We start from the raw sequence: 12,572 nt of genomic DNA, 5'->3' as shown, positions 1-12,572 counted from the left end.
CTAACGGTTGAATTATAGGAATATGTTAAAAGCAGCAACATTTCCACTGACAAACAAATGATGACACAAAAGCCAAACCCATTTCCAACTGTTTATTTCTATTTTTCCAGTTGTTATGATGTTAACAGTTGAATTCCAGTCAAATCTAATGAGATGGTCATCGACTAAACCTAATATAAAAACAACTGCGTCAGTTTGTGAAGGCTAAGAAAACCCCCCAGCACCATGATCTTATAACTCATGTACAGTGATTGGGACTCAAGAATCAAATGCTAAGCAGGTCATGCAAGATTTTGCCCACACGTTTCTCTCCACTTTATAATTCGATCATCTTTTTCTGGAAAAAGCAAAATATGGACAGAATAACGTTTTCACATAGTCGAGTCTGAAATAAAATGGTTCATTTTTCAGCTATATTATACATTAGCTGGAACAAGAAAAAAGGTCTAGTGGCAACAAGAAACTCAGTTTGAGGTGTGCATAAACACACACAATCATACAAATTCTCACAGATTCTCTTTTACAAACTATACAGACACTTAAATATTCCCAACAAATCAGCCGACAACCACATCTTCTGAATAAATAAATAAAACTAAAATAATATTACAGTAATACAACGTGGGCTTATGGTGTCAGCGTGAGGTAGTTCAGACTCGACTCTGAAATGGACATTAAAATGTATCAGGGTGAGAAACATCCGCTCTTTTTGCAGGTGTAGTAACTCCCAGACAAATGTGTAGGTCTCAATGTCATTGACACGGTTAAGAGCACTTCAACAAAATATAAAGTAATAGCAAAATACTCAGGTTTTTCCCCCCGTGCACAGGTAAATAAAAGGGCCAATAACAGGTTCCCATGTTCTAGTCCAAAACGTCAGGCCTTTTCAACATTCTTAACCATTCACATTCAAAAGCCCAACACCACTGATATATCTTCATCTTTTATCAAACATTGAGTGAGCTCTGCAGTATTTCAAATCACAAGTCACAATGCACACACAAACTGTAGGTCAATCCCCAATGAAACAGGTCACGTTCATGTATAGCACATTTTGTGCCATTTATCCTTAAACTGGAAAAGAAACCAAAATCTATCTGGTATACACTATTTTCAAATGAAGCTCACTCTACTGTTTTACAAAAATAAATTAATCAGTAGCTAAAATGACAAATGGAATACGCTAGCAATGAACCTGTGTTCTGACCAATTTTTCTATCAGCTTTAACAATTTATGATGCCAACATCACAGAAAAAACCTGCTAGCCTTATATGTTGGGGGAAAGAAGAGAAAAATGCCAAATGGAATATTGCTATCACTATGTAATATGTTTGCTCAGTGTTTGTTCTGTATGCAGATTTTGAAGGGGTAAAGTGAAATAATGAAGGAAAAATGTGCTGATCTCCTGGATAACAATTAGAACAAGAAACAGACACATACAAGTCCACACATTTCATAGTCCACCAGAAAATTAGCCAGCAGCAAAACTATTCATAAAAAATAATCTTGCAAAATAAATCAACGCACATATAAAAATATTTTCGATGTTGACCGTCATTGATATCCAAATTAAAATGTCAATAAAATGTGCTTTGCACAATGTTGAATAACACTGACCCACAAAAAGCCACCTCGAGCAAGTTGTACTCACATAACTGTAATATTCTGACAGCGGTCGTGTGCAAGATGTCCAATTTAAACTTCATTCAAAGGTTTTGCAGATGTCCCAGAAAATAACCAAAATGACCAGGAAGAAACTAAATTGTAAAATAAATTAATTTGAGAAAATATATTCACAATTTATTCTTACAGATTACCTTCCTAAATCACTCTACGACCACATGACAAAATACTCTAGCTGTAGCTTATAAAAAGAAAAGATTTGTTAAGGAGCTCTGAATATCTCAGTAAAGCCAGTTAGGGGCTTTGCTGCTAAAGAGATAAAATCGTGTAATAATTTACAGCATCTAGAACAGAACTCAAAAAGCCACATCCAACCGAGAATTAGACAGGCCTAAATCTGATACCATGCCACACAGAGTGAAACTCCAGGTGAAGGTGATAGTCATCTGCAGCAGCTCAGAGGTCCTGCCGAAGCCTCCAGGCTGCTGTCGGTGTCCGACGTCACGGTGGGCTCTGTGGACATGGACGAGATATCATTGATGGAGGAAGAGGAGGAGGGTTGAGGTGAGCCGTTGATCACTGCTGCACCTGTGCTATGTGAAACACAACGTTCAGTAAGATTACATTACGTGTAACTGCATGTGAGATGGGAGCACAGCCTTTATATATATCAGTTATTCTTACTCCTGCATTTCAGAGCAGTTAAAATCATGATCTCTAAAGCAGAGAAATCTATAATGGAACAGATCATCCAAAAAAGGAAAATTCTGTAATTTACTCACCCTCTAGTTGTTCCAAATCTGTATAAATTTCTTTATTCTGTTGAACAAAAAAGAAGATATTTTGAAGAATGTAGGAAAGCAAACAGTTCTGTGGCACTTTTGACTACTATTGTCATTTTTCCTACTCTGGTTGTCAAGGTGGCCAAGAACTGTTTGTTACAAGCATACTTCCAAATATCTTTCTCTGTTGTCATTAGAACTTGAGGGTGAGTAAATGGTGAGAGAATATTTTTGACACAATAGCTGCAATCCTTTAAGTCCAGTGAACCGGAAGTTGCGACCGTTTTTACTTCTTCTTTTGACATATTTTTGGCACATTTCTGAGTGAAATGGAATTTCTAATGAGAAACATTGTGGGCGTGGCTTTTGTCTTTCTCTGCGATTTGATTGGATGTATAAAAACAGCAATTTCATTTTGAAATGGAACCAGCACAAGACTGAAACTTAAAGGGGAGGAGTTAAAGGATGCTTCGCCCAAGCCGTCTAACATACCTCATTTAATATGGAAAGTCATTACAGGAAGGAAGTGCATTTTCAGATTTTAACTAAAGATTATGAGGGTACAAGAATTTTAGAGAATGAACGATATTGATAAACTGTTTACAATAAACACTAATATTTCATGAAACATAGGCATTTTTAATTTATTAATAAAAAACTTAAAACATACAAATATAGTTCAAATAATTTGGGGGCAATACACTCTTTAAAACTCTTTTTTCCTTTTTAATGCTTCTATGGCTATGTTCATGGCGAGAGACGTGTTTAATAATAAAAGGTGTTTAATATGCATTTTCTCTGCAAAATGTAAGACTACATTTGGATGAACTTGATTGAAAACTTTTTCATAAGAATCAACAGAATAAAAAAGTTGCTACAAGGTGTAAAATTTTGATGGTGTATATCAAACTATGTTGAAAATGGTCTCTTTTTCTTAGCCTTATTCGCAACAGTAAGCTCATAATAATGATTTATAAAGGTTAAACCGTCAGGTGCAATTTTTTTTTCAAACAGAGATGTCGATATAGAGACAACAGTTACAGATTACAACTTTAAAATTCCAACCTCTCCCAGTGAATAAAGTGAAATCATCTGTATCAGACCGAGAGAAACTTCTTTAACTAACCTAGCGGGGAGGGCTGACCTCGAATGACACCGTTCTTCAGCCGTTCTTCCCATTCCACCACTTCTTTATAGATCAGGTCTGATGAAGACAAAACAAAAAATATTCCATAAGAATAAAAAACACCTACAGTACAGGTCATGTCATACTTTTATGTCTTTTTTAAATGTCTAACTACGGTCAAGCTAAAAATATTTGACCAAAATGAGCTAACTGCAGTTAAACAAAATGAATAAAGAAAATAAAAAAGCTTACACTACAGAAAAATGTAGCTTTGCTAGTTATAGTAACTCTCTAAAACTGGATTGATGGATTAAAACCCATCATGGAAACTGGCACGAGTAAAGTTGAACGTCACACATTCAATGAGTTGAAAGAAATATCAATCGTTCTAATTTAAGCAACTGCCGTCAGACGTTTAAACACGCCGAGGGGCCTATTAACGCTATTCAATCAGGTGACAAGCAGGCAAGATTTCGACTGCGTGTTTGTTCTCCATCCCTGGCACTTTCCTTTGCATCAAATTTCATTCAGTGAACTTTGTGGCAAAGTAAACGAACCTTTCCATTCATCCACCGTGTGCTCTCTCTCGTCCAGCTGTTTGTCTAAGACCAGAGGAGGCGGCTGCAGAGAAACATCATCGCATATAACTATACTCAAATGAAAAGTGGTTGTATTGAATACGTTTTTCAGACAGACAGTGTGAAATTAAATTGACCAGTGACTTAATATCTGATCAGTAACTTTTTGAAAAGCTTCCTGAAGTGCTAACGCTCAAGAAAGCATTTCTGTGTGCCGACGCATGAGCTTACCGCTTCCACTTCAGTTGGGTCGTACCACACGTTAATATAGGGGTGCTGAAGAGCTTCTTCAACAGAGATCCGTTTAGATGCGTCTATCACCAGCATCTTAGACAGCAAATCCCGCGCCTGGCTCGCTACAACACAAATCACACCCGGAATGAGTATAATAGTGCTTTGTTCTAGTAAGTAAGCCTGAAATGTAACCTCAACCGCAGTTAATTATTCTGCCTCTTTCACTGGAAATGCACTGGAATAGTAAATAATAGTTTTTCTTGTGTCCTGTAATTCTGCAAATATACTTCAGTGTAATTGTGTGAATAAAGCATCGACTAAAAGTATTTATACGTAAAAGTTTCACATAAAAGTGTATTACACACCTGCACATTGGAGTACAAAAACAAATACAATAGTGTTGTACCTTTCAGTTTGTTGTTTTCTGAATCAGCAGGGAACAGAACGTCTGGGAATAGCTTTTCAAAGCTGTATCCAGTGTACCGTGGCCTGTTCTCCACGTACGTCCGGACGGACTGGTTCAGTTTCAACATGAAGTCCTGGGTCGGCGTTCCCAACTGCTCTATGACTTTGTTCCACTGATCAATATCTTCAAGCATTGAAGGGTTAAGAAAAATTTCAAAAATGTCTAACACACTGAAATAAAACCCGTCACGGTGTAACACTGGAAATAATGTAACAAGAAATGATGACAAAGGAATGGATGGCAAACAAACCTAAAAGGCACATGTAAGGATACGATCTGTACCTGGAAACAACACACTACCTCTGACCATTTCAGCCATGATACAGCCAACAGACCACACATCCACTGAAAAATGAAATGAAAGTGAAATTAGCATGCAAACAGAGAGACGGAATGATAAACCAAAGACAAGATGAAGCAGAAATCACGGGGTACGTAAGTGATGAGTCATGCAGAATCTGACATGTTTGGCAGGGAACGTCAGACGTGTGCGCTTTCAGAAATGTGTGAGATGAAAGAAAGCAGACGCTGAAGATGAAGCACGGATGTAACACAAATACTCATCTCTACACTAAGATCTATGTATAAACCGGAGACATGACCATTTACGCTAGTGTTGTGACTCATCTAACTGATTTTGATGCAATGAAACCTATTTTGAGCAAGATGAAGCATGGGTAACAAATAATTTTTATTATTTTTACTGTACAATATTAATTCTTTTTTTAATAATTAAAGAGACGAGTATTGACGACTGAAGTCTAAATTCAAATGCAGGGCTTGTGGGATGGTTTACTACACAACGTGTATTAAACTCCATCAAGCCACCTCAAACATATTTGTATGACAACAAAACGTCCTAATTCACAAAGATAAGCTCATAAATTCACTTAATTGTTTTTTGATTCTTATCATAATAGAAGAACACAACATCTAAAATGACTGGGAAAATGTTGCAGGAAATAGGACCACCTAGGATTCGACCTGGTCCAACAACCAAAAACAACCCTTCCGTAAAGTGTCCCAAGACATAGCCGAACAATGTTTGATGAACACACACAGCATGGATGACAAGTCCACAACATTCATACGGATTTAAGGCATAATGAGAATTGTGGCCAATTGGCCCTAAAATGTCCCTTCTCTGTGAACAAAATGATGTCATTCAAAATGACAACAAATCATCCGGGGGTTCGACTCAAGGATACAGTCTCTCCCAGGAAAAAGGATTTTGTGACGGACCATTTCTGCCAAAATGCAGCCCACAGACCAAATGTCCACTAAGCGAGTGCAGTAGAGAAAAAGAGAGAAAATGGTTAAGCAGGAAGCCAGGGGGTGTTAGTATTTTTATATGATTGCATAAGCACTTCATCGCGGTTTGGGCTGAAAAATAAATCAATGACCACGTCAAGTCAAAGGTATCTCATCAGAAAGGAAACAAGATTTACATTACATCCAAACAAAAGTTAGTACGGAAACAACAAAGCTGTTATTATAAGGAAAGCATCGCAAAAAGCGATCTACAAAAGTGTGAAATGAAACCTGCAACATGAGAATGATATTTGACGTTAAACATGCACAGGATGTGCCTGCAGCTTGTCAGCAGCACTGACCATTGGCTTGATATCCCATTCCCAGGATGACTTCGGGGGCTCTGTAGTAACGGGTCACCACATATGGTGTCATCAGCAAACCTGTGGCCGCTGTCCGGGCCAGACCAAAATCCAAGATCTTCAGGGTACAGTCTGACTTCACCACAATATTACTGGGTTTCAGATCCTACAGAAACATATGACCGAGTATTAGCGTTAGATTTTAAGATAGTATTTTAGAGTTTTCATGCAAATATCAAAATTCATGTCAACTCAAACGATGTCCCGTTTCAAACTGTGTGGACTGAAACTATTTTTAGTATCACATATAGTGCAGGTTCATTAAAAATTCATCCAAAATGTAGATATAGTTTCAGGGTCTGAAATGGTGTTTGCATTCCAATGCTTTTACTATATTTGTGAAGACAAATAAAGACATAAAATATAATACGTATACTGTATATATAAAGAATCCCTTGTACAATCCCTTATACAACAAAAGAAGGGTTTTGCTCATTCAATCATGTTATAAAATCATAAAGCACACATCTTAACATTATTGCTAAATTTCAGAGAGAAGGATTAAGACTAGTCCCAGACTAAAATGAATGATTGTGCTGTTTTAGCCGTCTTTATTAAAATTCTTTCATTATTTGCTAATTTCATACCTACTTTGTTCTGATGAACACAGAGATGGATATTTGTATGAATGTTAGCAATTTTCAATTTCGTGACACCGCCATTAAATGGTAGTAAAAGGTGACCCAGAACTGTTTGTGTTCAATTCTTCAAAATATCTCACTTTGTGTTCAACATCAAAATATAAAAAAAAGTCCTACTATGGTAGTGGATGATGTCACAGAACTGTAAATTGCTAACATTCTTACAAATATCTTTCTTTGTGTTTAACAGAAAAAAGAAACGTATTCAGGTTTAAAACAAACGGTGAGTAAATGATGACATAATTTACTTTTGGGTGAACTATCCCTTTAACTGAAAGTAACTTTCCCCGACACATCTTAAAATATGTCAGTGTCATTATTGTTTTGTCTCAAGATGCTCACCAGTAATATTTTTTCTAGGGCACTTTTAGAAAAGCGACTTAAATATCCTTATTTTAACCTCGGCCTGGCTTAAACTAAGCCATGTCTGTGAAACCGCTCCTAAATATTTAAACATAAATGGGTAATTATATACGTTTTATCACATACAGCACAGAAGAAATAGAGAGACCACTGTGAAATTATTCGACTATTGACGGTATTATATAAGCAAAATGAGTTTAAGTAAAATGATTTTTGTTTAATTCCGTGAACAACATTTCTCCCAGATTCCAAATAACATTTTTATAATGAACATTTTGTTTTTATATTTGGATTTGTTCAGAAAATTGAAATGCGATAAAAGATCTTGAATACTGCAAAGAAAATGCTAATGCTAACGCTAATGTTTTTACATAAATCATAATCAATTCCATTTAATTCCATTAAAAAAGGCCTATTTTTTTTTACTTTATTTGTCTTTCACGCTTCTGTTGGGTGATGTTATGTTTCTATTGGAATTCGACTGATATATGACTGTAATGACAACAATATATGTAGAATGCTGATTAAAGGCGAAACCGGAGTGGTCTCTTCATTTTTCTGCTCCATCTTTTTATTCATGTAATGCTAGGATATGCACAAATAGGAATAAAACGAATGCATCCCAAGGTCGCTGCTTATAATGACGTTGTACAATAAAACAAAACTGAACGATCAATAAAGTGACATCTCTTTTATCATATTACTTCAAACAAAAACCTATCAAATAAATCAGAGCTAATGCGGGACTACAGGAGGAGTGTGATGTTTATTGAGGATCGCTTCTCTGCTGTCGCCTCTCCACACGTCCCTGACTCAACAGCGCAATGCAGTCCACAGCCGCAGCTGCAGTCAGGCAGGCAGAGGTCTGGCTTTTTGTAATAAACCCAGGGGATTGAAACCCCACCCCCTCCCTCACCTTAACTGATTATATAGCTATTCTCCGTCAGTGCAACCTTGGCTGCGTGTGGCAGTGTTTTTGTATAGGACGAAAGGCTTTTTTCCGAAAGAGGACCGACCCTGTGGATGATTCCCGCCGAGTGGAGGTGCTTGATTCCGCACAGCATCTGGTACAGCAGATAGGACAGCCGCTCGTGGTCCAGCTCCATCTGAATGACTTGGCAGAGGTTGGCGTCCATCAGCTCCATTACTAGGTAACTGTTGTTGGGGAAGGGGCGGGAAGAGGAGGGGCAGAAGGAGGGTGTGATGAGGCGGGGGGAAGAGAGGGAAAGGGGAGGGTGTGTGCGTGCATGCGCGTGGATGTGACAGAAGGGAAAGAGTTGGAGGGGGTGTTTAGTCGGGAGCCTTTTTACCTACCAAAACCATAATACCTCAGTGCCTATTGTATTTTAGGATACTTACACATCTTGAAATTCTTCTAATGTTTTTTGTGGTGTGAAAACATTTAAAAGGCCTATAATCTGGGAATGCAAAAACAGAAGGATATGGATTAGAAGGGTTATTCCTTACAGGATCTGTGGTAAAGGTTTCACTTCTTGTACACATGTTATGATAGACGACTTACGTTTTTATGGTTGACACATTTCATAAGCACCAGCTCTCTGAAAGCTCTTTTGGCATGGGTCTGATTCTGAAATGGCCGGCTAAGTTTCTTTATACCCACATTTCGTTCGAGGTTGTGGTCATACGCTGAGCTACAAGAGAAAAGGATGCAATGAACATATGAGAAGACGTCATGACTGCGTTACATCCTTGATTTGAGCAGGAGGTTAAATCTGAGCTCCAGAACGTACCAGACTATTCCTTGAGCACCCGAGCCAACTGGTCTTAGATTCTGATACCGCTTCAACACCGTGAATGTGGAATCACCGACATCTACGCTGTAGAACTCTTTCTCTCGCTTATTTTTGTTCATGGTGAAGTCGGTATCTGAGCATCCGAACGAGGCAGACTTTAACAAACCTAGACCACAAGCAACAAAACAAATACAACTATTAAATTGCAGAAGAATGTTTCAAGTTGTTATGTAGTGATTTTTGAGATATTGTTGCCCACAGCAGGATAAAGTGAAAGGGCAGCACTGAGTGGGCCGCAAGCTTTTTTTGGCTTTATCTCCATCTCATGAAAAAGAAAATAAATAGAGCATACAGCTGAAAGAAACACGCCACCAAGCATCTGTAGATGCACAAGGTGTCCATGAACCTAATGGCTTTTAATGAAAAAGCAAAACCAACAACATGACCCAGTTCAACACAAAAGCGCTTCCGACATTCCGGATGAAACGTTGCTTTTCGGAATTTTGGATCATGGCAGGGACAGTCATTTTCTGACATGTAGAAAAGCAGACTACAATATCGGAACGTGCGCCTAACTATGTCTGAACATGTATGAATGAACCAATGGAATTTTGAATCCATAGCAACAGAGACTTTATGAGAGATTCTGCCACAATCTGGCATGCGGCCCATCAAACCAGTTAGTCAAGTGACAATTTTTCATTTCATTTAGATCTTAATAACAGCTACGACATGAAAACAAGTCGGTTTCTATTAACCATTTGGAAGTTTACAGTTTGATATCTTAATATTAGTAAATCTTATGCTGGGTATGATATATTTTCCAGATATGCATCGCAATACTAATAATAAAACGATCTGATACCTAAAGCAATCTAAAAGATTGTCATTCAGACAGTAGAAATTATGGGATTATCCTTCTATAGGAGGTAAATATAATGAGCAAATAAGCAATTTATTTCGAAGTAAACCCCAAAATCGTTCATATTGCTCATTCAGCATACATACACTGTCACGGTTTGATAAAACATCACAGGCCTATACGACCCTACGCAATAACAATCAATAACCTGGCTAAACTATACCGTTTGCATATATTTTGTTTATATGATCATAAAGTCGTCTTTAATTGATATGTTATATAGACGATCGTCAAATTATCACATGAATACACCACCTTTCACAATAAAAGCACACTTGTGTAATTTTACAGTACAGTGGTGCCTAGCCCTACGAGCAGTTTGACAAATAACATCGTATCCGATCTCACGTAACCCACAGAGCGCTTATTCATTTATCACTCGCTACATTGAAGATCCGCATTGTATGGCAGCACCGCAAACAGCGCAGTTGTGACATTATTGATTCCGCGGAAAGAAAAATCAGCTGTGATGTATGCAAACGCCCTCCCCCACGCGAAACAATACCACGCTTTAAAGCACCTTAAAACGCTTACTTACCTGCCGCGATTGAAATATAAACAGCACTCCTCGTGTCCTGTTTGCGAGTTATGAACACGGATTCTTCAGAAACGCTACGTTGAAGGATCTATCCGTTAATATTAGCGCTTATTCGGCTAATGGTTTCGACAACATGACACCAGCGAATTGAAAGCGCGTTCTGGCAGCAGGCCTCGCGTGCACTGCGGACTTCATGCGCTCTACGTCACCAAACCCCCGCACACGCGCTTCCGTGCCGTCACATCGGTCTATTCATAGGAGCGTTATTTCTTCCATCTATCTACAGGCAAAGTGCGACACACAGCTGAATAAAACAGCTCATTTACTGTTTGAACATGTGTACATGAGGGAAAGTTTTAATCTTGATGGCTAAGTTAATGTGTGTTATGTGCTGAATTTAGACATTTCTTTGTTTTGTCTACAAGTGTGACTTATTTCCTCTGAAAACAGATGTTATAAAATCGTGGTATTAACGAGCACTGTCATCTATTTTGGTTGAGGTAACTTGAATATATGAATTGTGAACAACAGGGTGTTATTTTAAATAATTTGACTCGCGGAGAATGTCTAAACGACACGGAGACATGAGACATAGCATCTAGCAGCGTGTGGTTCGAGAGGATAGGGCTGCGTAAGGGGATCACCTCGCGCTTACATTTTGAGGAAAAACGAAGACTTCCTAATGACCTGTCAATCCACTTGAGCTCTTTAGCTGTTGTCTAAGAATAGTTCTTCAATTTATAAAAAGTGTCGAGGCCGCAGAGGCATCAGTAGCGTCTTAGCGACCAGACATGGGAGTAGTTTGAGGGGTTGTACAACAGGCCTTTGTCGGTGCATCGCTGTGTCACATGCAACGTTTGGTAACAGGAGGAAAATGAAACATGTAACGTTAGTGAATGAGACACTGGATTACAGTGTGTGGACTTGAAGTCAGAGAAGATCAGGATTTACACACAGCGGATGCTAAAAGGTAAAATCTATCATGTTTCTAATGATAATGTTGTTATAAAGTGCCTTGTTGAGCTGTGATTGGCGTACTGTATGTACAGTAGCCTGCATCTTAGTTCTTTAGTAGGGTTGGGCCTAATACAGAAAGCCAAAAGATAAATATGACAAAATAGAGGTTTCAAATATCGTTGCATTTTAATAACTATTTGTAAACTGTGGGTTTGTTTATCTGAATGTCTTCAGTTTTGATTATTGTGGAAGTGAGGTCTTGTTCATCTGATAAAAAGCTTCCTGTATAAACCTAAATGTTTTAAAAACCTAATATATACATGTTAAGTTTATCCCTTCTTATCACAAAAATGCCTACGTGAAATTGGCATAGCATTAAAAATAAAAAGCAAATCTCATACCAGTACATCTGAAAATAATGCTAGTGTGATGGGCTCATTTCCCAGAGAATGTATGGACCGATACAATGTAGGCCTATACCCCTTATAGCCAATAATATGCCAAATGTATTGCATGGTTATTTGTAGATACATAGAGGTAGATATTTGCTCACTTAGATTGAAAGACACTTATGGTTGTGATTGTTGTTAGTCTTTAATCTATGCTGCAGATGGATAATATTAAAAGCAATGGATGAGTGTTTACAATTTGTCAAATGTGAAGTGGTGCTGTATTCTATTATTGCCATATGGCTTAGACCAAATTAAAGATTGTCTTTTTTTTACCGGTCCACAAAAAGCAACTCAAAGCTTTCCGTAATGATGGATGTTTACACAACCTCAGGTTCCCGATTAACCCTCTTTGAAGTACGAGCTTATTCTTAAAGAAGTTTCTTCGAGTCCATGTTTGGGCTTCTATCTGATACGTTAAGAATCTATACTTTAAAAAATAAACTAATGTTATATTCTTACATT

General features: G+C 37.8%; 2 protein-coding genes across 8 annotated transcripts in view; one reads left to right on the top strand and one right to left on the bottom strand.

The window, feature by feature from the left end:
• Positions 1-78: 78 nt before the first annotated feature.
• On the bottom strand, positions 79-10,865 carry mapk8a (mitogen-activated protein kinase 8a). Of its 7 annotated transcripts, none has more exons than XM_056761101.1 (13): positions 10,702-10,864; positions 9,239-9,407; positions 9,010-9,139; positions 8,847-8,905; positions 8,504-8,642; positions 6,424-6,589; positions 5,084-5,155; positions 4,751-4,933; positions 4,342-4,466; positions 4,090-4,153; positions 3,533-3,610; positions 2,407-2,443; positions 79-2,137 (listed from the first exon to the last, which is right to left on the bottom strand). In XM_056761101.1, exons 2-12 carry the CDS (start codon positions 9,358-9,360, stop codon positions 2,439-2,441), a joined length of 1,143 nt encoding a protein of 380 aa, XP_056617079.1. In that variant the 5' UTR covers positions 9,361-9,407; positions 10,702-10,864; the 3' UTR covers positions 79-2,137; positions 2,407-2,438. The 7 variants fall into 7 exon arrangements, with proteins under 7 accessions (XP_056617079.1, XP_056617074.1, XP_056617073.1 ...); XM_056761099.1 differs by having other exon boundaries at positions 2,075-2,212; XM_056761100.1 differs by having other exon boundaries at positions 2,086-2,217.
• Positions 10,866-11,028: 163 nt separating this feature from the next.
• The window catches only part of ptpn20 (protein tyrosine phosphatase non-receptor type 20), a 34,405-nt gene continuing 32,861 nt past the window's right edge, over positions 11,029-12,572 (top strand). The window contains exon 1 of the mRNA XM_056761092.1: positions 11,029-11,671. The gene's annotated coding sequence lies outside the window, so the exon portion shown is untranslated. The remainder of the gene's footprint in view (positions 11,672-12,572) is intronic.

This window comes from Triplophysa dalaica, chromosome 11 (genome assembly GCF_015846415.1).
Source record: "Triplophysa dalaica isolate WHDGS20190420 chromosome 11, ASM1584641v1, whole genome shotgun sequence".
Classification (NCBI taxonomy): Eukaryota; Metazoa; Chordata; class Actinopteri; order Cypriniformes; family Nemacheilidae; genus Triplophysa; species Triplophysa dalaica.
Note: the sequence above shows the minus strand (reverse complement) of the source record. Positions and strands in the feature narration are given on the sequence as shown.

Coding starts and splice junctions, on each gene's coding strand:
- mapk8a (XM_056761096.1), bottom strand. CDS start 9,360: ATGAACAAAAATAAGCGAGAGAAAGAGTTCTACAGCGTAGATGTCGGT. Junction 8,906..9,009: donor AATGTGTCAACCATAAAAAC/GTAAGTCGTCTA, acceptor TTGCATTCCCAG/ATTATAGGCCTTTTAAATGT. Junction 4,934..6,018: donor CCTTTTTCCTGGGAGAGACT/GTATCCTTGAGT, acceptor CAATGCTTGAAG/ATATTGATCAGTGGAACAAA.